This window comes from Sinocyclocheilus rhinocerous, unplaced genomic scaffold, assembly GCF_001515625.1.
Source record: "Sinocyclocheilus rhinocerous isolate Xijiao unplaced genomic scaffold, SAMN03320098_v1.1 scaffold2017, whole genome shotgun sequence".
Taxonomy (NCBI): Eukaryota; Metazoa; Chordata; class Actinopteri; order Cypriniformes; family Cyprinidae; genus Sinocyclocheilus; species Sinocyclocheilus rhinocerous.
Genome location: NW_015655609.1, coordinates 214,249 through 236,886, shown reverse-complemented (window position 1 = coordinate 236,886; position 22,638 = coordinate 214,249). Strand labels below are relative to the sequence as shown.

Below are 22,638 nucleotides of genomic sequence, written 5' to 3'. Positions count from 1 at the left end.
ATGCACTGATTGACTTTCAAACAGTAAATAACTTGGAGAAGTTGGATGCCCTTATGGACTTAAAAGGATAGTTCACCCAAAAATGAAAAAATTTCCTATGATTTACTCACCCTCAAGGCATCCTAGGTGTATATGACTTTCTTCTTTCAGACAAATCCAATTATATAAAAAAATGTCCTGGCTCTTCCAAGTTTTGTAATGGCAGTGAATGGGTTGAGGGTGAGTAAATCATTGGGTAATTTTCATTTTTGGGTGAACTGTCCCTTTAATGAACTTCCTAATGCAGTTATGTAGTATACTGCTTAGTGTTCCATAATTATAGGAAAAAGCAAAGATTTTAGTCAATAGTGTATTCAAATACTAGATTTCTAGATTATTATTATTATAAATAATTTTGTTTTTACATTTTACATAAGTTACATAACTTATGGTAAAACAAAATGTTTTACTACAAAATGTTCAAAACATAGCTTGTTTTAAATATTGCACACAGGCACAGCTAGTTTCACATTGCCAACTCTCTGTGGGACATATGATATCAGTTAAGACATTGCGATCAGAATCTGGTCATAGTGGATCTGAACATTTGTTACTGGGCACTGGTCAAGTAGAGAGGGAGATAATGGAGGTACAATGCCTTACATATAGAAAGAATGAATCTTAATTACACAAAATATTTAAGAATAAACTTTATTATATTTGTACATCGGTCCTCTAGTCTATATTGACATGATCATGTATTGCCTCTCTAAAGATATATGTACACTCCAGATCAAATAAAAACTACTGCATGAATGCTTAGTAACCTATGTAAATGAACATCACTGACCAATGAAATTGCTGAAAAAAAATGTTGATGATGGAAAAGAGATAAATGGGACTTGCTCATATTGCAAAAGCAAATAAACTGTAACTGTACCACATAATGCTGTAAAACAAACACTGTAAAAAGACAATGGGCCAAAGAAGTCCTGGTCAATAGGACTCAAAATTTATACAAAAAGTAACATATAGATACACACACATCAGAATAGCAGAAACAGTACTTTTAATTGCCTTTGAGGTTCACTTGTGTACCACGTTTGACTATTTAGACCTGAAGCCACAGCTATTTGTTTGCTTCCTGAGTTTTATAAGAAATTTACAGTGGTTTCTACCACACAGAATTTTAGCAATTCAACAGAAATGTTTAAATTTAGAATTTTAATACAGAAGAGTACCAAACTGAATTCAGCAAATTGCTCTCCCACATTTTACATATGTGTAACTTGAATTCAATAGATTACCATTATGGTACACTGTGATTATGACAAAGAGATTTCAATTAAATTGACTTACCAATATCAACAGAATTTGAGTATTATAAGATCATGTAAGCAGTAATTATGCTGTAGAAAGTCAGTACTTCCATTCCTGTTCTCAATGCAAATGTAAAGTCCTTGAATCTCTTCTCATTCAGCACGCTCTGGACCAGCCAGCAGCTCACTACGAATCACTTCCATGACATTCTCTCCATTTCTTTAGGTGAGAGAGAGGAAGACAGAGAAAGAGTGTGTAAATACATCACAATGCATCTCGTTGTCCGGAACGAATTTCACTAATTGAGACCACATTACCTCGGTTTAGATCAATAACTTTTGGAGAGGGATAGTTGTTTGCCGCTGCCCTTTCTTTTATTATGTTGTTCTTGTAGTCTAAATAAAAATATAAGGATTTCTTCAATAAATGCTGATATAAATATGAAAACATGAAGAATTATTGTAAATCACCATCTATTAATATACGTCAGATGTGACTGAGACACTCAGATTTCAAAAAATATATATTTCACTGGAAAATCCCTTGTTACAAAACAATAACCAACCAATTTAAAAAAAAGACTGTGGTAATGTAATGTAATCCAGGAGTCATTGTACTTGAGAATATTGAAGAAAAAAAAACACGATTCTTGCAAACCAAATCACACTTCTTTACACTTTACAGAACACTAGTTACAGTATCTGTCTTTTCTCTTTATTTTCATAAAGTCTTGGTTTTTAAATGACCTATTTCTGCTTTAAGAGAAATCATGGAAAAATGTGGTTGCGCTTACCCAGTCGCAAGTCTTCCTGATTGTAGGGTTGCAGTTCTGTGGCATCAAGCTCAATGGATGTCCTCCTCCCCCTGCCAAGTAAAGCAAACATTATCCTTTTTATGTATTAGCGAGTGTAAAATTATTATTGTGGATCTTACTTGACTCAAAAACACTGAATAAGATACTGTAAAGCAGAAATTACAAAACTGGAAATCTTTAATCCTTACCGCTCAGACCTTCGAACCTCAAACTCAGGCCCTGAATCAGATATAATATGAAATGTCAAAAGAAAGTTCAGTAAGATTCAAGGCAATAATCTCAAAGGTACTAATTTTATATGTAAATGTTTCAGTTGACCAACATGCAGTTTGACTAAAAAGCTAAACATATTTCTTTTCCCGTTTATAAAATCATCACTTTATCTAATCCACATGATCCTACCTTTTTTTCTGCAGTGCCTCGTGGTCATAATGATGCCAATGAGCATTAACAGAAGCAGCAGGAAGATTGCCAGGATGTAGCCTACTTGGTGCAAGAGGTGAGTTTGATTCTCAGGCAAAATTACATTGAGGATGCGAGGCGCTTCAACCATGTTTGTATCTGCTCACCAAGTAGAAAAAAGAAAAGATGAGAAGACCAGATGAATGAGAACTCTTAAATATCTGATTGAATAAAACATTTAATTACTTTATGGTGTACTGAAAGGCAAGAAACAAAGCAGAAAAGCCCAAATTACTAGTTTGTTTTTCCCATTTCACCCAGGCCTGCCAGGCGAGAGGGGAGAGGGACCAGGTTTCATGTCAGAATGGCCAAAACAGGCGTAATGAGTTCCAGACCTGACGTCATGCCACAGCAATGGAGAAAAAAAAACACAAACCACCAGAACTGGAAGCGATAGTGCAGGCGGAGAGAAATACCACCACTTCATGGTCAGTCTGTCTGGAGACATTTTCCACTTATTTAGGTGCCCCATAATAACAGGGAGAATTTAGATTTAATCTGCTATATTTTTCAGGGATTGCATGTCAGTAGTACTTATAAGACCAAATAAACCAAACAAACTCTCTAAATGCTGCTGTTTGTGTTTTACAGAATTGTAAACCTTGTTCTTGGCATGACAACACAAAAATGACTTCTTCATCCTAAAACTAACAGTCCTTATGATTACTTCATGAGTCAGTATGTCTCATTGCAATGAACAATGAAGAATCAAATGAGTCACACATGCTAAGACTGGTCATATTTGTGTAATCCTGAGGTTTTTTACGTTTAACAATGCAAAATATATTGGAATACAACACATACTTAATTTTTGTGTATTATTTATAATGCCATTTTTGTTCATTATTTATAGGACAGCTGGAGAGAGCAAAAGTGGGAGGAAGTGGGATTGGGATACAACACGGATTCCAACTCATCCAAGTTAAACTGTTGCATGTGCATTAACCTCAGATGTAGCTTCAAAATGTTAACATAACTGCATTATTTAACATCCTTACAAAATAGCTATATTTAATTTAAAAACATTTGTAATATATCATTTACCATTCTGAAATAAATATTTACAGGTATATCACAAATGTTGAGTGAAATAAAAAAAAACGGGAAAATTAATAAATAATTAAAAATAAAAATATTTATAAATATTTGTAAATAAAAATTGCTAGTTTTTCTTCCCATTTAAAAAAAATTAAAAGAAGGTCACATTCAGACAATACATTAAATCTATAAGCTGACTGACATGCCACATTTTTTTCTACTTCCAGTGGAGTGGGGCAAAATGTTTACAGACATGTGAAGATGTGAATCTAAAACGGACCATTCCTGCTTTGCGCTTTAATGTTACAGCGGGCCAGATGTTGTACAGATGTGATTTTTCATATCAAAAAACAGCCCATTACCAACGCAAAATGGGGAATATTTTCTGAGCAATGATGGTAAAATCTGCAAACCCCAGAAGAAAGCAAGACGTTGTTGTGACCTTTTGTGAGCTCAGCGATTGCTAAGCAGAGGAAATATGAAGCATCTTCCAATAAAACCTCCCCCACCTCTTTTATGACCTATTCACTACATTTCTGTTGAAAACATTCACTCGTACAAACTCATCTTTACAAGTGTTTTGTAACACAGAGACGGCAATGACAGAGCCAAAATGACTGGAGTGAGTCAGTCTGAACAAAGAGTAAAAGACAAAGACATTTTAGACAGCTCAAAAATGAAAAACAAAGAGAGAAATGGAAAGACTGCTGTAAAATTCCCACTGCAGACTGGAGAAGATGGAGCAGAAAAGTAAACAGAGAGAAAAAGGCAGGAAATAAATATAGTTCTCAGGCAACATTCCTCCCCCAAACCCAAATATACATGTAAAGGGAGGAGCAAAGGAGCTGATTCGGAAAACACAGAAATACATGTTTAAAACAAGCTAGGAAAAAGAAAAGGTCACTGTTTCGAATTAAAAAAAAAAAAAAAAAAAGGGAAAAGATGCAGAATTTTTTGAAGAATCGTTTGACAGATCTTGCCATACAACTTCTGGTCATAATGACCAAAAAGAAAACAAAAGGCACCATAAAAGTGATCCATACAACTTGTGCACTATATTCCAAGTCTTCCAAAGCCATATAATAGCTTTGTATTAGAAACAACCCAAAATGTAAGTCTTTATTCACTGATAATCACCTCAAAAGTCAAAAATGGCACATCAACATCACAAACACCAAACGGCATTGGTTCAAAGCTATTGTGTGACTTCAGAAAACTTGGAATATAGTACATGAGTTGTACGCACCATTTTTATGGTGATTTTATTGGATCTTGACATTCCTTTGTCACTTTAATAGCTGTCAATAGCTGCATTACAGTTATTCAAAAACTAATAAATTCAAATAAATTACGCCATACAGGACTAGAACAAAATTAGAGTAAATAATGACAGAATTTAGCAATTTTCTTCTAAAAAAAATCAAAGGTGCAACAAATAAATCACATTTTAAAAAATTATCTTACTTGGGTCATCAGCAGGTGGGACGGAATAAGAAGAATTAGTTTTTGGTGCATCAGTAGAGGAGCGCGCTGGAGGCGAAGGCTGGACAGAAGGGCCGACGATCACCCTGAAGATTCGTCTTTCATGTAAGCCACAGTAGTGATGGTGAAGGTGGCAGGAATACAAGCCTTTATCAGAGGGCTGAATGTTGTGGACACTCAGGGAGAAATCCCCCATGTAGAAGGCATCAGTTGAGATGTTCATCTTATTCCGGAGGAAGAGCGGCCCGTACTGCCGGTTCTCTCCAGAGGCATACATATCGATGAGGCGGTCTGCTCGGTCACGGGTGACCCCAGGTGCCTGCCAGTCCCAGTGGACCACCTGCTGCTGGCCCTCGTCCCTCTGACTGTCCGTCCACAATTGTCTGCGGTTCACACAGGGAAGCACCACACTCTTCCCCACCAGAACCACAAGCACAGATTTATCGCCATCCCAGACACGCTTTTCCTTTCGAGCTGCAGATATTGACATTTTTATAAAGAAGTTTAACTATATAAATAATAATGTTTAATTTATATACTGTTTTTTCAAAGCATAAGATTGGATAGCAATAATTAAAAACTATACTGTGTAATTTTTCAGTGTTAAAATATCTATTCCAGTTCATGCATGGACAGCTACAACAAAAACATTATCAGATTAACTTCCCCTGAAATCATAAACACTGTGGCTCTGTTGTGTTTATATGCTCCACTTTGTGGGGCTAGTAGAGCAGTATGACACACTTTACACAGCTTTACGTAAACATGCCTGAAACTATGGAAGCCTGGAAGTATGGAAGCTCATTGTCACCTCAAAATAAAAAATGAAAAAGGTGAAATAAAGCCAAATTGTGAGATAAAAAGTCACAATTGTGAGATGAAAAAAAAATCACACCGTGAAATATACATTGTTACATTGTGAGATAAAAAAATTGCTCAGATTAAAAGTCAAAATTATATATAATAGTCATAATTGTGAGTCATTTTGTGAAATATAAAGACACATTCCGAGATTTAGTCACAGTTTTGAGATCTGTAAAAAGTCGCAATCACTTTTTTATTTCTTAATTTTTTACTCTGAGGTGGAAAAAGGCTAGATAAACTATAGATGTCAGGCTTCTTCTCTTACGTGATTTAGTGACGTTGAGCTGGATTCGAATGGACTGGTGGACCTTGCAATAGTGGTGATGTAGGTTGCAGGTATAGATACCTTTATCATTCACGTCCACATCTGCGCAAACAAAACAGCAACACCAGAATGGAAGGTATTTAATATCACAAACAAAATAATCAAAAGAGTGACATGGACATGGTCTAAAAGGATGAACTTACTATTAATAACTAGTGAGAAATTTCCATCGCTGAAGGCGTCTTTTGAAATAGTAATTCGGCCCCTGTTGTAGTCGTTGTACAAGCGCTCTGTTCCCCCTGAGAACATATCTAAAATGCGCTCCACAGTGTAATCGGGTTGGTTCCGGATCAGGTCCCAGTGCACGACACGCTGACGGTCCCGCAGGCGATCCTGCCTCCAAACCATCCGCTGATTATTACACGGCAGAAGAACATCTGACCCGGCTGGAACTGTAATGTTCTTCGCCTCCACAACCACACTAGGCATGTTGTTTTGTGCCCAGGCTAAAAGACATACACATACATTACATTACATATTCATTTTGGTTTATACAGTATGAAAAATATTGGGAAACTGCTACAAAATAACTATTTTGTTACTCACTCACCACATGGTAAGATCAAGGCAGACCAGACTGAAATGAGAACAAGAACACACGCATTAGAAATACTGAAGGTGTAAGTCATATTTAATTATATGAATACGGAAATTCGGCATCTGTCCTGTAGATATTTCAAACACCGAACTCTGCCCCAAATCACTGTTTGCATCAGTCAGTGTTCATATTGTTAATGCAGACACAATAAAACTTAGTTCAGATCTGCAGAAGACTAATATTTGCTGCTATGCCAACACAAAGAAATTTGCAGCACAGAGGATCCATTCATTTCCTCTCAGCAGTCAGACCTGTAATCCAGATGATAAATACTGACAGAAAGTCAGGCCTCTCCACATCCATCACTAAAAGTACAGAAAAAGTTATCGAAGATGAGAAAAATTGATCTATTTATGGTCAAGAAATAGAAAAGGTCAAGGACAGTCAGCTACCACAATCGAACACCAGATGTGTGATCATGTGAGGAATCCAAGGGGTGAATTTGTGAATTGCTAGTTCTTTTCTTGTCTAAACAAGATTCAAGTAGCATTAAACATTGACATGTCATGCCACATTAAACTAAATCTGTAACATAACATATTTTTGTACTAATGAATGTGTGTAATATATATGTATATATATATACATATGAAGAATAGAATGCAAGACCAGCAAAAATGACTGCGTTTCCCATCTGTAATTCAATTAAATATTGAGGTCAAGAAACATAGAAGGTAAAATATGGCCACAAAGAAGAAAAATTCAAAACCCTGTAATTGTCTTTACACCGCATGATAGTGTCTTAACAAGAAGACTACTGACGTGTCTTTCCACACAAAAGACTACAATTAACTCAGAAAAAAAGTTCAGAAAAAACTAAAGAAAGAGAAAAACAAAGCAGCAGAAAAGACGTTTAATCTAATTTAAAATATATAAGTAAATAAATAAAAACACTTGGAAGGAGGCCAGCACGAGACTTACTGCAAGATCAAAGTTAATGCACAATTCCACATTCACTGTGAAGGATGCAACACAGAAGACAATATTCAGAGTGTTGTGTAGGTGAAAATGTCAAAGCAGTTCAAATAAGTTAAAGATATATGAGAATTCGTTAAAAAAACGATTTGGCTACTTACTGTATGGCACGAGAAACATGTCCGAAAAGTGGTGAAGATATTTGTTAATTCAGGTGACCGATTAAACGGTTTTTTCAAAGGACTGCTCCCTCACCTCAAACGTTTCGTCGACCAGCGACAGAAAACAAAATCTTTGCCGTCTGCTGGTCTGGACTGGACCACTGACATGCCCCTCCTCCAGAATATTAAACATCATGAAATACTAAACTCTCTCACATTAACTGCAAATATTTCTTAAATTACACCAGGTTAATGTGAAGGCAGCACCATCTCTACATAATAAAAATGTATACGGGTATTTATCCAAAATAATAAACTAAATACATTATATATATATACACATTATATACACTACACATACAGTATAATATATATATACATATATATATAAAATGGAGATGGGTTTTGTTAGTGTCATTCACTTAAGGTGATATAAGCTCTTAAAACAATGCACATCACAAAGAGGTGGGAGATGAGGTCTTTTTATTGCAGTAATAAGCACATATGCAGTACATTTCATATCACTGTTTTGCTCCAGATGCAGTAACAGTAGAGTGAATGGTATTATGAAAAACACAAAAATATTTAAATAACACAGATGTTAAAGGATTAATTCACTCCCAGAAAATTCTGTCAACATTCACCCACCCTCCACTTGTTCCAAACCTGTATGAGCTTCTTTCTTCTGTTGAACACAAAAGAAGATATTTTGGAAAATGTTGGTATCCGAACAGTTGGGTGAGTAAATGATGACAGAATTTTCATTCTAGAAGTGAACTAATCCTTTAATTAATTTATTTTATTCTGACTCATTCTGACATAGACTTGGGGTGCTGTCCATCCATCTGGGGCTCTCTTCAGTCCAGCTCTCCTAACGATTCGGGTAAGATCTCTCTCAAACTGAGCCTGAAAACGTAAGAAATAAATTGAATGGAACACAATACATCAGTATGGTCTCTAAATGTAAATCACTTGTGTTAGCAATGCTTCGGAGTTTGAAAATACAACTTGCATCAGATCTCCATTACTTTGCAAAAAAACAAAAATCAAAAAAAAAAAAAAAAAAAAAAAAAAAACATAACATAACACAGCTAATGACATGAATACATCTGCTCCCAACCACTAGAATAAATAAATAACTTTTACCGTACCTTCTGATCACACTGCAAAAAAGTGATGTTCTTACTCAGCATTTCTGTCTTATTTTTTAGTGCAAATGTCTGAAGAATCTTAAATCAAGATACATTCACTTCAGAAGCAAAATGACATAAAATAAGAAGTCTTGTTTTTTGAGAAATTGAGTTTATGATTAAAAAGTGAGAAAGTGAGGTAATGATTAAAACAAGAACAAATATCTGCCAATGGGTTCAGAAAATCATAATTCAAAAGGAAAACAAGTTTTCACTCCTCAATGACAGATATTTGTTCTTGTTTTAAGCATAAGATTTCTCAGAAAACACACCTTCTTATGTTAAATTTTCATATCAGATAAATGTATCTTGATTTAAGTATTTAAGATATTTGTAATGGAAGGCAAAACAAAAATACAGAGGAAGACATTCATTTTATGCAGTGTATGCAACATTTAATGCCATGACTTTATGGATTTAAGACCTTCTGCTCTGATTTATGACCTTTTTAAGTTTTATTTGAAATCACATAACAAAAAAATACATTATTTACTCTTGTTGTCTAGATGACTAACATAAGTGACCTGCTTTTTCTTCCGCCTGACATCTTTCACTCTCCTCCTCTGGAACTTGGTCCGTTTTAGCAGTTTCTTGTATTTGTGCCTGTTCATCTTCCTTCGTCGGATCTGCAGCACATTCTTGCAGTTCAGTGGTGTTGAGCTTTCCCCATCCTCCAGTAATGGCAGCGCAAATGGAGGCAGCACCATGGATTTTCCCAGAGGAGGAGAAGCCTCCAGCAATGGGGGTAGAGAGTAGCGCAGAGAAAGCCAGCTTTCCAAAGGTGAAACTGATAGCTTACGGGGCACAAGAACCTCCTCTAACTCTGGCTCAAAAGGTGTCCATAATTTGGGTGGAAGTTTGTTGTCAGCAGCTGAAGTGAAGCATCTGTTTTCAAACATTATTCATTATTCATTATTCAGTATTCATACTGAAGAGCTCTGAAATGGGTAGAATGACAGTGTTGCACAGCACTGCATAATGCCTGGCTCTGGTTCTGCAATGAACCTAGAAAAGAAAAGAAAAACGTATGGGACATTGTACAATGATTATTTTTTTTAAATGAAATGCGTTACTAGCACAAAACTGAATAAGCTTACCAGACACTTTGGAAAGCAGGTTCAGTTCTCAAAAATCTTTAAAAATACAAAAATAGAATTGTTTTATAAAACAATCTTGGTTCTTATACAATCTAACATATTTAAAACAGAACGAGTGTCTTTCTCACGTCTTGCTATGTCACCTCTTTCTCCTAAAGATGGCGCAGTTTTCCAACCCTCTGAAATCGTACCACTGATCACAATTTTTTATATGAGCCTACTATTTTTCTTCTGAAAAAGTCACATTCATTAATTTGAATGAAATAAAACTGATAATATATTTGGGACTAGGTTGCAATTCAGTTTAACACTTAGAAATTGTGACATCTCATACCAAAATAAATATCTGTTGTGCATTCAAAAAATAAATGCACAACAGACTCTCTTTCACAGTTATTATGAAAAGAACATATGTAATCTATATTCAAATGAAAACGCTCTAATGTGTTTTTCACAGGATATATTCTGTGAGAAATTTTAAATGATACTTTATTTGTTATACAATAATTACTAAGAACTTTCCAAAAATGATTACAATTTACTGTGCAGGTTTTTTCTTTCTTTCTTTAGTCCTTTTGTTATTTTGTTCCGTTATTATGTTGCGTATGTCAATGATGCTTTGTATTTGTATTTATTGCTATTATCTGTATTAACTACTTTTGTACTGATACAGTAAATAGCCTATGTCATCCTTTTGTTTCTGAAAAGAAAATTTGGTTAAATGAAAATATCAAGTCTTGTCTCATTATAAATGGACAAATGGGGAGAAATATATTTATTTACACAATATTGCAATATATTTAAAATGACATATACAATATTTATTAAAATATTTTCAAGAACATATCAATCAACATTCAACTTATTTAATTACATGTGTCTGGAATAAATATTGCCACTTGTGTCATGTAACCATGAAACTCACATCCTGTGTTGTTTTAGCTGGTAGCACCATTGCACATCCCCTGCTTATGCAATAAAAGTGGCCTGTTGCCTGTTGTGTACCTTTGGTTGATCCAAAAGGCAAAACTCTGACCATGAAGGTCATGAAGTGTCTGAACTCACTCCCAAATCTGCAGGAAACTGGAACAGAATCAAAGACCAGGACATCTCAGTCATTTTATATTTGATATTCCCTGGAGAGATAAGCTGCTAAGATTAAAATATAGCTAATATTAGACCCATGCTTCCTATATGACCATAATATCACTTGTCAAGTCATGTTATGTAAGGAAACTGTTTTGCCAAGCCTGTCTGTCATTAAAATTCATGTGGCCAAAAAAAGTGACCAGAAACACCCACAGAACTGTCATCACTGTAACTATACTTAAGTCTTATTGTTTTTATATAGTCTTAGATTTAGGAGTTTAAATTTAGGACAATTAATTTATCAGAATTTTTAAAAAAAAATGCGAAAAGAGCAGAAGAAGTGGTAATAGTTTCGCTATCTGCAAGGTGAATAAACATCTCGAATAACTAGTCTTACAGGATATCTATATGAGTCAACCATAAATAAAAATTCATGTGGCCAAAAAAAGTGACCAGAAACACCCACAGAACTGTCATCACTGTAACTATACTTAAGTCTTATTGTTTTTATATAGTCTTAGATTTAGGAGTTTAAATTTAGGACAATGAATTTATCAGAATTTTAATAAAAAATGCGAAAAGAGCAGAAGAAGTGGTAATAGTTTCGCTATCTGCAAGGTGAATAAACATCTCGAATAACTAGTCTTACAGGATATCTATATGAGTCAACCATAAATATAGGCCTACTGTCCAGCCTTAAAATGAAAACAATAGAGAACTTTAGGTGTTTTCATTATTAACAGTGGATATCTTCAACAAGATGATTATATGATGATGTTTAGTTTTTTTTCTCTCTCTATCCAGCATAATAGCAAACACAGTGCAGTGTCAACAACTCTTAATGACCCACTTATCAGTTCATAGTTAATAAGTGTGCAGTTAGAATTTTGTACCTCCCTCCCCTCACACACCCCCTCTACACTGCAGGAGTCTCCACCATTTTGCTTGTTTATTTTGCCAAAATTATGCATTAGGGTGCTCTATATAAAGAATAATTACATTTGCAAAAAAACGAAATAATTACAAGCACATGGCACTGTACCGATGAATGAAATAAATTCCTGAAATAAAAATAAAATAAATGCACTTACTAAATAAAAATTATTTTGTTTGTTTGTTTTTCTGTAGCTATTTAATCTTTTTTATACTGTAAAATGTTACATAAGCTATTAAATAGCTAAATATACTAAAGCATCATGTACCTCCAAATATCCATTATAGTTTCAAATCAAAAAGAAAGTTTAAAACTTAACTGAACGGGTTAATTGACTCCCCAAGTTTGGTGACTGTTCATGAATATAAGAAACATAGGATATAGAATATAGGAAAAGATTAATACATTTGAATTTTAGAGTAATTTTGGATTAAAGAATGTATGAAATAAATTCATGAAATAAAAAATAAACGCAGATAAAAGCGTTTATATAATCTTAACGCAGATAAAAGCGTCTGCTAAATGACTAAATGTAAATGTAAATGTAAATGTAAAAATAGATTTACTAAATACAAATTCTTAACTGCGAATTTATCCGTATTTACCTTTTATGCACTGCAGAATGTTACACATGATATTCTGCAGCAGTTTAATGTTACAGTTTTGTTTGTGGATGAACCGATGGCGTGTGGCGGAAATGCACCTTAAGCTGGTTTGCCAACCGCCATTAAACACAAAAGAAGAAGAAGAAGAACCGATGGCGTGACGTCATGGACGACACCCCCGTCCAGCCCCTATGACGTGAGTCCAGGGTACTTCTCAGGTTTGGCGTTATCCGGGTTTAAAGCAAGAGAAGCCGGGTGCTGGGCATCATCAGGCCGCTGGCCTAAGTGACTACGTTTTGGTTTTTATTTAAAGTTTTAACGTTTTTGTGAGGTACGATGGCTCTTTGAAATGGCGCAGAAAGACACCCTGTTACATCTCTTCGCAGGGGGGTGAGTGGAAATTACGTTACTTCTATATATATCTATATGAAACCGAGGTTGACGGTTACGGGCTAGAAGGTCGACAGCAGCTTTAAACGCAGTGCAGTGACTTTTACTGAATGTCACACTCATCTCAGACGAGAAAGCATTTTTAAGACCGATTTTCTGTTACTAATATCCCCTCTGTGATATTTCGGCAAGGAGTTTGAATGAAGACAGTTCTTGTTAGCTTTTAGCTAGCGGTGAAACTAGCCAGCGCAGCGTCAGTCACGCGACCGAAGCGTTTTACGTATCATTTAAATACGCGAGCAGGTTTAGTGCTAAAATCACACTAATATAAAGAGGAATTAATAATAATTTTATTAACTGTTGTAAAATAGTGCCAGGAACGTAAAAACTTTGTTTCGGTCTAGCTTGTCAAAGACACACAGAGCAGTGTGTTGGGTTGCGTAATTATGTTATGAGCCACGAGACGAGGTTCATCTCTCGCGAGCTCTTCATGTGCTGCTATTAAAATGTGAAATATGTGCATAATGCATATGCGTGTGAAATGTTTAGGATATAACTAAATAATCGTCTACGCAGAGTTAGTTTGCTTTAGCACCCTTTGAATATTTAAAAGCGCCTTGCTTTATATACATACAGTAAAAAGAATAATATTGTGACTTATTATAGGTTAAAATCATGTTTCTTTTGTAATATTTTTACAATGTTATTCTTGTAATGGCAAAGCTGAATTTTTTTTCAGCAGCCATTACTTCAGTCTTCAGACTAGCCAGCGCAGCGTCAGTCACGCGACCGAAGCGTTTTACGTATCATTTAAATACGCGAGCAGGTTTAGTGCTAAAATCACACTAATATAAAGAGGAATTAATAATAATTTTATTAACTGTTGTAAAATAGTGCCAGGAACGTAAAAACTTTGTTTCGGTCTAGCTTGTCAAAGACACACAGAGCAGTGTGTTGGGTTGCGTAATTATGTTATGAGCCACGAGACGAGGTTCATCTCTCGCGAGCTCTTCATGTGCTGCTATTAAAATGTGAAATATGTGCATAATGCATATGCGTGTGAAATGTTTAGGATATAACTAAATAATCGTCTACGCAGAGTTAGTTTGCTTTAGCACCCTTTGAATATTTAGAAGCGCCTTGCTTTACATAAATACATCCAAGGTCGTAACGCAGTTATTTACGTCCTGTGACCCGTGTTTTGATATCAGTACTTATCTACTACTCCCTTTAGACTGATATTGATTTATTGTTGTCATTTTAATTTGCACTCGTGTATGTCACACTTTCTCAATAGTATGAAAACACGCCTGTGTTTTGTGCGCATTTCAATGCGTTGGCTTTGCGCAGGCTGTTCAATGCCACCTGCCCTTAATAAAATGTGGCTGGAGAAGTGCTTGCTGCTTTCAAGGACAGAGATCTTCATGCTCATGTCAAGCATGTGTGCTAGTGAGTAATGAATGTAGGTTAACGTGTGACTGCTATTTAAAAGGACAGTTGAAGTGCACGTGTTTGCTGGCTAAAGAGTTCATATGCATTTTTACTGACTAGTTAATATGGTTTGTGAAATTATGAAGTGATATTATAAAGTCAAAATGTTGCACCAGAATTAAATTACTGCCTTTTATTTATTGTACTGAAGGCAAAACATATGAGTGAGTTTTTTATTCAAAGTATTTTAGTTTGTATAACTTGGAGTGTAGTTTTTTTTCTTAATATTAGGTTATAAGAAAAACTTTTTTTAATTAAAATGTATTTGTATAGCTGTATAGCTCATAATACATAGAATTTATTATGAAAATAAATACAGCAGTTTTGATGTGTGTGTATATATATATATATATGTATATATGTGTATCTAAAACATATAATTTTTCAAATGTTAAATACTGCTAAAATACCATTTCCTCACCTCTTTTCACATTTTCAATGGATCCCCTGAAAATTGAGAAGAAAAAAACTACAACATTTTTAATGGGTTAAAATACACTTGCTGAAGGCAGAAGTGAAGTCAGAAAAAAAAAACTATGATCATGGATGTGATCCTGTAAATGTCGTAATGGGAAAGCTATAAAGCATAGAAGGATGTTACCACATCAGGTTTTTGCATGTTGCCAGTTATTTTTTGTTATTTATAACTGAAGTTATAAGTTAATAATTTCAATGCCAGATTGTTAACGATCTAACAAAGTTTTGAGCTCAATTAAACATTAGTTAGATTCAGGTGACTTGTTTTGAAGGCCACAGACATCTGCATGTTTGTTTTATTCATTTCAAACATGGGCATTATATAATCATGCCCCAAGCTTTGTTTTTCTGTTACAAAATGGTTTATTATAAAAGCATTACCCTTGGTGCTCTGCGAGCTGATGAGAAGTCAAGCTGTGTGAAGTAAGTCAAGAGGAGACTTGCATCAGTGTTGGGCTTAAGGCTTTTGTTGAGGACATCTGCCCTTGTAACTGAATGTGTTTCTCAGACAGATTTGTGATTAATCTGTCCCTTACTTGCTGTCCTGAGATTAGAGGCATTGTGCTCTTCCCATGTCTTGTACTTCTCTAAAACAACCCGTGACCTGTGTCAACATGTTTTGACTTCTGTGAAACATGATCTGTGATTTGAGCTCTTGCAATTTATTTGCCTCAAGTCTCACTAGAAGATGATCCATAACAGGTGATTAAGTGTAATTGGTGGGTTCTAAAAAATAACTTGCAGGTTGGGCTGGATTTTTCCCACTTCATTGGTTAACTTGTTGTTTTCATTTTTCATTTATTTACATGGTCAGGCTCTTCATCTCAGTTTGATTAGATTAAACCAGTGCAGGGCTCTAATCATTTTATTTTGTAATGTGAATCACGATCAATGCCACCTGCGTCACATTGTGTCATTTTGATAAAGTTCAGTTTGTTTTCCTTGACCTCACTCTCATACTCTTGACTCATACAACAGCCAGAAAGGTTGTCCACAAGCATTGCTGACGCGCACACATATATTTGCGTCTAAAGTTTAGTTTGAAGTAGATTTTAGTGGTACCTCAAACAGCAAGTGTAACAGCAGCTTTTATCAAATTTTGTAATCACAAGATTTTGTCTGTTTATTTAATCTGGAGGTCCTCAACCTTTTTTTGGTCACAACCCAATTTTTAGGTTGCATTATTCTTGTGAATTCACTTTATTTAAACTTGTGTGTATATATATATATATATATATATATATATATACATACAGTAAAAAGAATAATATTGTGACTTATTATAGGTTAAAATCATGTTTCTTTTGTAATATTTTTACAATGTTATTCTTGTAATGGCAAAGCTGAATTTTTTTTCAGCAGCCATTACTTCAGTCTTCAGTCAGTGTCACATGATCCTTCAGAGATCATTCTAATATGCTGATTTGGTGCTCAAGAAACATTTTATCAATGTTGAAAATAGTTGTGCTGCTTAACTTTTCTGTGGATTTTTTCATGATTCTTTGATGAAAAGAACGTTCAAAAGAACAGCATTTATTATTTGAAATAATCTCCTATAGCATTATAAATATTCATTGTCACATATGATCAATTTAATGAATAGTTGCTGAATAAAAGTATTTATTCTCTCCACAGGTGTGGTGGAACTGTAGGTGCCATCATGACCTGCCCCCTGGAGGTATTAAAAACCAGACTACAGTCGTCTGGCCTCACCCTCAGACCTGTTTTCCAGGTCCAGCTGGGCACATTCAACGGTGCTGGCGTAATTAGACCAGGACCCGTCACCCCTGGCTTGCTACAGGTGTTACGGTAAGCAAGGAAGTACAAACAGTATGACACAGTCATCCACCCTGACTGTTAATGTGCCTGAGCGTAGATCCGGAACCTCTGTGGGACGGCACCGTTGGTGACGTCTGAAGTCTGTTATGTGGATGCATTTAGCAACTGGATATGATCTTCTAAATGAACGCAGATTAAAGCCGCTCTTATCCTGCTGTTAGCTGCTGCAGTTGATGATGATAAGGGGCAGGGTTTGCCTTATGTAAAGGCAAAAGAGTTTGTAAGTGTTCCCTGTGAATATCTATTTTGGGTAATTGGGCACAGCATGGCATTGCTCTCAGGAACCGGCACTGTCACATGATGCCTTCTTGCTGTGCTCGGATTACTAGCTGAAAACACAAGGTGTCCCTGACTAAGCATCTCTGTGGGAGTGTATGGGTCTACGTGACTTCCAAAACCTCAAGAGAGACATTTCAATTTAGTCAAATTGTTCAATATCTATCTTGGAAAAAGGACACCATGTCTGACCTTGATTCTTCTTGAGGAAGCATTTGCCCTGTGACTCATTTTTTGTGTTGAAAAAAGTGTTGAAGTAGTTGTTTGAATGACTTTTTCTTTCAGGAAGTGATATATTATCAATCTGTAATGACAAAAAGAACTTCTGGAAAGTCACTTTGTGAGAGGCATGATTCATTACTGTCAACATTCAGTATTTATCTGATAAAGAGGGTTTTGTTTCATATGGGTGGATTATAAAGGAAACAAATGCATGTAAAGGTGTCACTAGTTTTGCAGCACAATCGCATTGTTCAAAATAAGCTGTGTAAGTGGATTATAAACTGGTTTCGTGCAATCTGACTGAAATGAGAAGCCACACAGTAATGTTACATCTGTTTAAATCTCATCTCTCTGTCCTCATCAGGTCAATTCTAGAGAAAGAGGGACCAAAATCTCTATTCAGAGGATTGGGTCCAAATCTTGTTGGTGTTGCACCCTCAAGGTAATGGTTCAATTCAGTTTTGTGCAAATCACATAAATGACCCACTCTACAGGCCAATTTGTTATACAAACATATATGCATACATACATAATATATACATACATACATACTTTTTTTTAATCAACCTCAGAGGTCTTTCGTTTTAAATATTGAGTTCTTCTGTTTCCTGTTACAAGACTCTTTCCAGTAGTAAAATGGACACAATTTATAAAATATATACAATATAATTGTCAGTACTGTGTTTGCATCATTCCTCAAACTAGTGACATGAATATTGACAAGGTATAAAACAATAAAGATAACTTATGACCAAGAGCTGACTTTTTGATGGATACAGTCCAATAATAATTGTTGTTGTTGTTATTATTTTTATTATTATTATATTTAAAAGTACATATTTCTACCTAACATTAACAATGCCTTTCCTTGTAGCTTTCATTTTAAATTGGGAAAATAGGAGAAGAAAAAAAAGTTGTTGAAAGTTTTGTCACTTTTTCTCCATATACACAATAATAATACTGTAATAATAAAACTGCAATATAATGGTATACTAAATTTCTCCAAAACATAACTGTACCTTTTATTGTTATGTTCGTTTGTATTAGGAAAAGTAGTTGATGTTTAGATAAGGTACAAAAGTGATGAAATTCTTAGTAGTAATAAGTATTATTTATTTATTAATTGCATTAAAATTAAAATTAATTATAAGCAAGCAAGAAATCTTTTTTCACTCCTCTAGGCTGTAGTTGTTCTCTGAAAATGTAGTCGTTGTTTCCCACAGTCATCAAGGCATTAGATCTGGGTGTTTAGTCAGCTCTTTGTGCAGTCTGTTCCAGACATTCAGCGAAGAGAACGGACAGCACTGTCAGGAACTCTCACTGCAAGCTGTTTGGCTTGATAAAACATTGGCAGCCTTTCAGTGCGAACAGCCCTTTTTCATATTAAAATGAACTCTGCACTGTCATGCGTGGAGAGAGGAAGCAGGGGGTGTTGAGTTCAACAGAGTTAAGGTGCTGATATTGTGTTTTTCCTTTTGTTCTTCTTCAGGGCGATCTATTTTGCAGCTTATTCAAAGTCAAAAGAGACTTTCAATGGCATCTTTGTCCCAAACAGTGGAATTGTCCACATGTCCTCAGCTGGCTTTGCAGGTGATGCCTTAAGGTTATTAAAAAAAAAACACTTGTGCAACATTGCTGATAACGTTTCCCAGAACTTGAGTGAAATTTATGCAACTGTTTGATGCTTTCAAAGAAAAGTGGGTGTTTGATTCCCTAATTGCATTGTTTTTCTTACAGCATTTGTCACAAACTCGCTGATGAATCCCATCTGGATGGTCAAAACAAGAATGCAGCTTGAGAGGAAGTATGTTAATGCTGTAGACTTTCACCCTGCTTTACTCTCAACAGGGAACTTGCATGAGGGCATGACACATATCTGTATCAGACCCTTGAGTTGTGGCCCTTTTGTGTGTGAGATGTAATGCATCCCCAGATACCGTGAGGGTAATGAGTTTTTTAGGATGGGGGACATACAAACTATTAGCACTGTCTCTGTTACACAAATGTCATGATGATTAGCATGTGATCCAATCTGCTGCAGTGCAGATATCCACCTTGACACAGCCGTCGGGGCTTAGCAGGCATGTTCTATATTTGCGCTATAAAGAGCGCCGGCAGTAAACTGCTAGAGTCAGATGAGAGAAGTATGTCAGATGGTACAGTCTGAAAATAGTCTGGCATTTAATTCTCCCTCCCACTCTGCATGCAAACCACATTTGTGCATTGCAAATTAAAGTTGCAAGTGAACCTTTCAAAGTCTTTGACCTTGATTTTAGTATTCAATGCCTAAACTAGGTTTTGAAACCAGAACTGTTACCTCAGAGTTAATCGTGCTAAATTCTTGACCTTTGTAATCCATTTCTTCATGATCACCTGACCGACTGTCCCTTTGTCCTCCAGGGCACATGGGGAGAAGAAAATGAACGCGTTACAATGCGCACGGTACGTGTACAAGACGGAAGGTATGCGAGGTTTTTACCGGGGCCTGACAGCGTCGTACGCTGGCATCTCGGAGACCATGATCTGCTTCCTTATTTACGAGACGCTGAAGAAGTACCTAGCGCAGAGTCGATTCACCACGCCTGACACTGACACAGAAAAAGGGGCTTCAGATTTCTTGGGCCTCATGGTTGCTGCTGCATTTGCCAAGGGTTGCGCATCCTGCATAGCCTATCCACATGGTAGGTTGTTATTACCTGTCAGCCAGCGTAAACTAGTCTATGTCTAAAAATAAACATAGATTGCTTGCTCTTTGGCAGTAAGACTTGCACTTTTAAAACAGGACTTGGAGTGCATGAAAAATACAGTGAAATAACATAACGTTTTGATGGATAAAAAAACATGAATTTAGGCAAGTTTTATTGGTCATTACAACAACATGCCGTTATTCCTAATGGGATGAGTTGCTAAAAAAAAAACGTGAAGAACCTGCCCAGGTTATAATTGACTCAAAAATTAAGAGGGAAATAAAAAAGTAATTAATTTAATTAAACATGACAGTAAAGACTTTTACAATGCAAAGTTCATTAAAAAAATATTAAGCAACACAACTTCTTTTCTTATTATCAATATTGTAAAAAAAAAAAAAAATGTTTCTTGAGCATTAGAATTACATTAAAATGATTTCTCAGGGATCATGTGACACTGAAGACTGGAGTAATGGCAAATTCAGCTTTGTCATCACAGAAATAAATTAAAATTTTAAATATATTAAAATAGAAGAGTTATTTCAAATTGTAATAATATTTCACAATATAACTAATGTTGATATATAATTTTTGATCAAATAAATGCAGCTTTGGTGAGCATAAGAGACTTCTTTCAAAAACATTTAAAAAATCTTACCATTCCCAAACTTGAATGATAGTGTATACGTGTAATGAAAAAAAAAACATTTTTTTAAATAATAAAGAAAATTCAGGATAAGAATTTAAGGGTAATGATTTCCAGAAACATCTACGTCTCCTCATTTTTAATGACCAACCTTTCTTGGTGTGTTTTCCAGAGGTAATTCGGACAAGACTAAGAGAAGAGGGAAGCAAATACAAGTACTTCTTTCAGACGGCGCGTCTTGTGGCGGTGGAAGAGGGATATGCAGCTTTTTACAGAGGACTCATTCCACAGCTCATCAGACAGATCCCCAACACAGCCATAGTGCTGTCCACCTATGAGCTCATTGTCCATCTGCTGGGTGAACCCTCCAAATGAAGCTGCACACAACAAGTACAAAGATACTTTTGACCTGCAGCTAAAGTAGACAGAAAAGAATCCATTGTGAACAGGGATGTTTATGTGAATTACCCAAAGACTTTAAATAGCTTTTTTTATTTTAAGTTGACTGCATACGTTATAAGAACTGTTTTGCTTGTTTGTGTGTTATGTAAATGGCGCATATTGCTTAGCTACTCCACGATGTTTGTGTATACTGTATCAGTGTACAGCAAAAGTTCATCTGAATATAAAAATAGTGCTTTTAAGTTAACTAAATTATTCTTATTATAAGTAGTGTTTTGTTGCAGGCCATTGAAGTCTTTGGATCTATGATATGTCCAAGAGTTTTGGAGTTAATCATTAGTGGATCCGGGTTTTATTATTATGTTCTTGGAAGGAATGCAAATGATACTGTAATGGGGGCGTAGAATAGCTTGTTAGTAGCTGACAAGCTCACGTTGCAATATTTTGTAATACTTTCCTGCTTCATGACAACTAGTAGCACTGGAATCTGACCAATCAATTCCATTCACCTCTTTACTCGAAACTTTTCATCCGTTTACTATATGTTATAGTTGTTCATCTTTTACAGAAAAGGAGGGCCTTGATGCATATGCTGCTGTTGGTTTGATAAAATAAATTATGAAAATTATTTTTTGTTGTTGTTGGGAATGCACAGATAAAATGAGCCACATAAATAAATATACCTTTTTAAGACTGTTTTGATGAATTTATGTCTGTTAGCAATGCTTTGAAAACAAAGGAAAGAGTCAATAATCCCAGGATCCCAGCTGTTTACTTGAAGGTTCCAAAACACGAACAAAGAACATGATCTTTGAGCCTTCTAGTAGTAGATGTCATATCTCTTGTGCCACAATGTTATGTACAAAATATAACGTAATGTCAACATTATGTACTTTTAAGCATGTTATCTCATGTTAATTACGATTCAACTTGATTACTGATACAATACTAATTTTATACACAAAACGTTAAGGTGAAAGATGAGAATTTACTGTTGTAAAGCTTGTGAATGGCTGTTACATCTTTTGCCTCAAGAGGGCAGGTTTATACCATATAAACCTGCTTCAGTTCACTGTCCTGAAAAGGCAAGATGGTGGTCCGTTTTATTTATTGAATGGACGGTGTACAGCAGTAATTACAGGCAATGTAATGTAATTTCTGCAAATTTCAAATAAGTGAACAGAGATAGAACACAGATAAAGCAAATGTTTTATTGTTAAAAAGAGATTTTAAAAATGCAAAATGTATAAATAAGGAAACAATGCTAATCTTAATAACTGTGCAACATGGGTACAAAACAATATTGTACTACTATATAGATATATATATATATAT

The 22,638-nt window shown here is 35.3% G+C and overlaps 4 protein-coding genes across 5 annotated transcripts in view; 2 read left to right on the top strand and 2 right to left on the bottom strand.

Moving 5' to 3' along the window:
- Positions 1–715: 715 nt before the first annotated feature.
- LOC107718822 (matrix-remodeling-associated protein 8-like) lies at positions 716–8,064 on the bottom strand. The gene is made up of 10 exons (XM_016526055.1): positions 7,959–8,064; positions 6,835–6,861; positions 6,428–6,730; positions 6,225–6,326; positions 5,078–5,569; positions 2,516–2,674; positions 2,302–2,332; positions 2,093–2,163; positions 1,617–1,694; positions 716–1,518 (listed from the first exon to the last, which is right to left on the bottom strand). The coding sequence occupies exons 1-10, from the start codon at positions 7,975–7,977 to the stop codon at positions 1,493–1,495; spliced, it is 1,308 nt and encodes a 435-aa protein (XP_016381541.1). The 5' UTR covers positions 7,978–8,064; the 3' UTR covers positions 716–1,492.
- A 366-nt stretch (positions 8,065–8,430) lies between these two features.
- On the bottom strand, positions 8,431–10,282 carry LOC107718821 (aurora kinase A-interacting protein-like). 2 transcript variants are annotated; one of them, XM_016526052.1, is made up of 4 exons: positions 10,246–10,282; positions 9,673–10,153; positions 8,754–8,864; positions 8,431–8,573 (listed from the first exon to the last, which is right to left on the bottom strand). In XM_016526052.1, the coding sequence occupies exons 2-4, from the start codon at positions 10,045–10,047 to the stop codon at positions 8,568–8,570; spliced, it is 492 nt and encodes a 163-aa protein (XP_016381538.1). In that variant the 5' UTR covers positions 10,048–10,153; positions 10,246–10,282; the 3' UTR covers positions 8,431–8,567. The 2 variants fall into 2 exon arrangements, with proteins under 2 accessions (XP_016381538.1, XP_016381540.1); XM_016526054.1 differs by lacking the exon at positions 8,431–8,573 and having other exon boundaries at positions 8,786–8,864; positions 9,642–10,153.
- Positions 10,283–13,094: 2,812 nt separating this feature from the next.
- LOC107718811 (solute carrier family 25 member 33) lies at positions 13,095–21,555 on the top strand. The gene is made up of 7 exons (XM_016526035.1): positions 13,095–13,263; positions 16,867–17,040; positions 17,933–18,010; positions 19,058–19,158; positions 19,306–19,372; positions 19,969–20,249; positions 21,074–21,555. Exons 1-7 carry the CDS (start codon positions 13,223–13,225, stop codon positions 21,274–21,276), a joined length of 945 nt encoding a protein of 314 aa, XP_016381521.1. The 5' UTR covers positions 13,095–13,222; the 3' UTR covers positions 21,277–21,555.
- Positions 21,556–22,589: 1,034 nt separating this feature from the next.
- The window catches only part of LOC107718817 (transmembrane protein 201-like), a 16,969-nt gene continuing 16,920 nt past the window's right edge, over positions 22,590–22,638 (top strand). The window contains exon 1 of the mRNA XM_016526047.1: positions 22,590–22,593. Within this exon, the coding sequence (XP_016381533.1) occupies positions 22,590–22,593 (4 nt within the window). The remainder of the gene's footprint in view (positions 22,594–22,638) is intronic.

Bases quoted from the DNA above. Each gene is read 5' to 3' on its own strand.
- LOC107718822 (XM_016526055.1), bottom strand. The intron at 6,327-6,427 runs GTAAGTTCATCC...TTGTTTGCGCAG, and splicing joins TTTCTCACTAGTTATTAATA to ATGTGGACGTGAATGATAAA. The intron at 2,675-5,077 runs GTAAGATAATTT...CTTGGTGAGCAG, and splicing joins CCCACCTGCTGATGACCCAA to ATACAAACATGGTTGAAGCG.
- LOC107718821 (XM_016526052.1), bottom strand. From the start codon at position 10,047: ATGTTTGAAAACAGATGCTTCACTTCAGCTGCTGACAACAAACTTCCA. The intron at 8,865-9,672 runs GTCACTTATGTT...TTACGTTTTCAG, and splicing joins TCAGGCGGAAGAAAAAGCAG to GCTCAGTTTGAGAGAGATCT.
- LOC107718811 (XM_016526035.1), top strand. From the start codon at position 13,223: ATGGCGCAGAAAGACACCCTGTTACATCTCTTCGCAGGGGG. The intron at 17,041-17,932 runs GTAAGCAAGGAA...TGTCCTCATCAG, and splicing joins GGCTTGCTACAGGTGTTACG to GTCAATTCTAGAGAAAGAGG. The intron at 20,250-21,073 runs GTAGGTTGTTAT...TGTGTTTTCCAG, and splicing joins CTGCATAGCCTATCCACATG to AGGTAATTCGGACAAGACTA.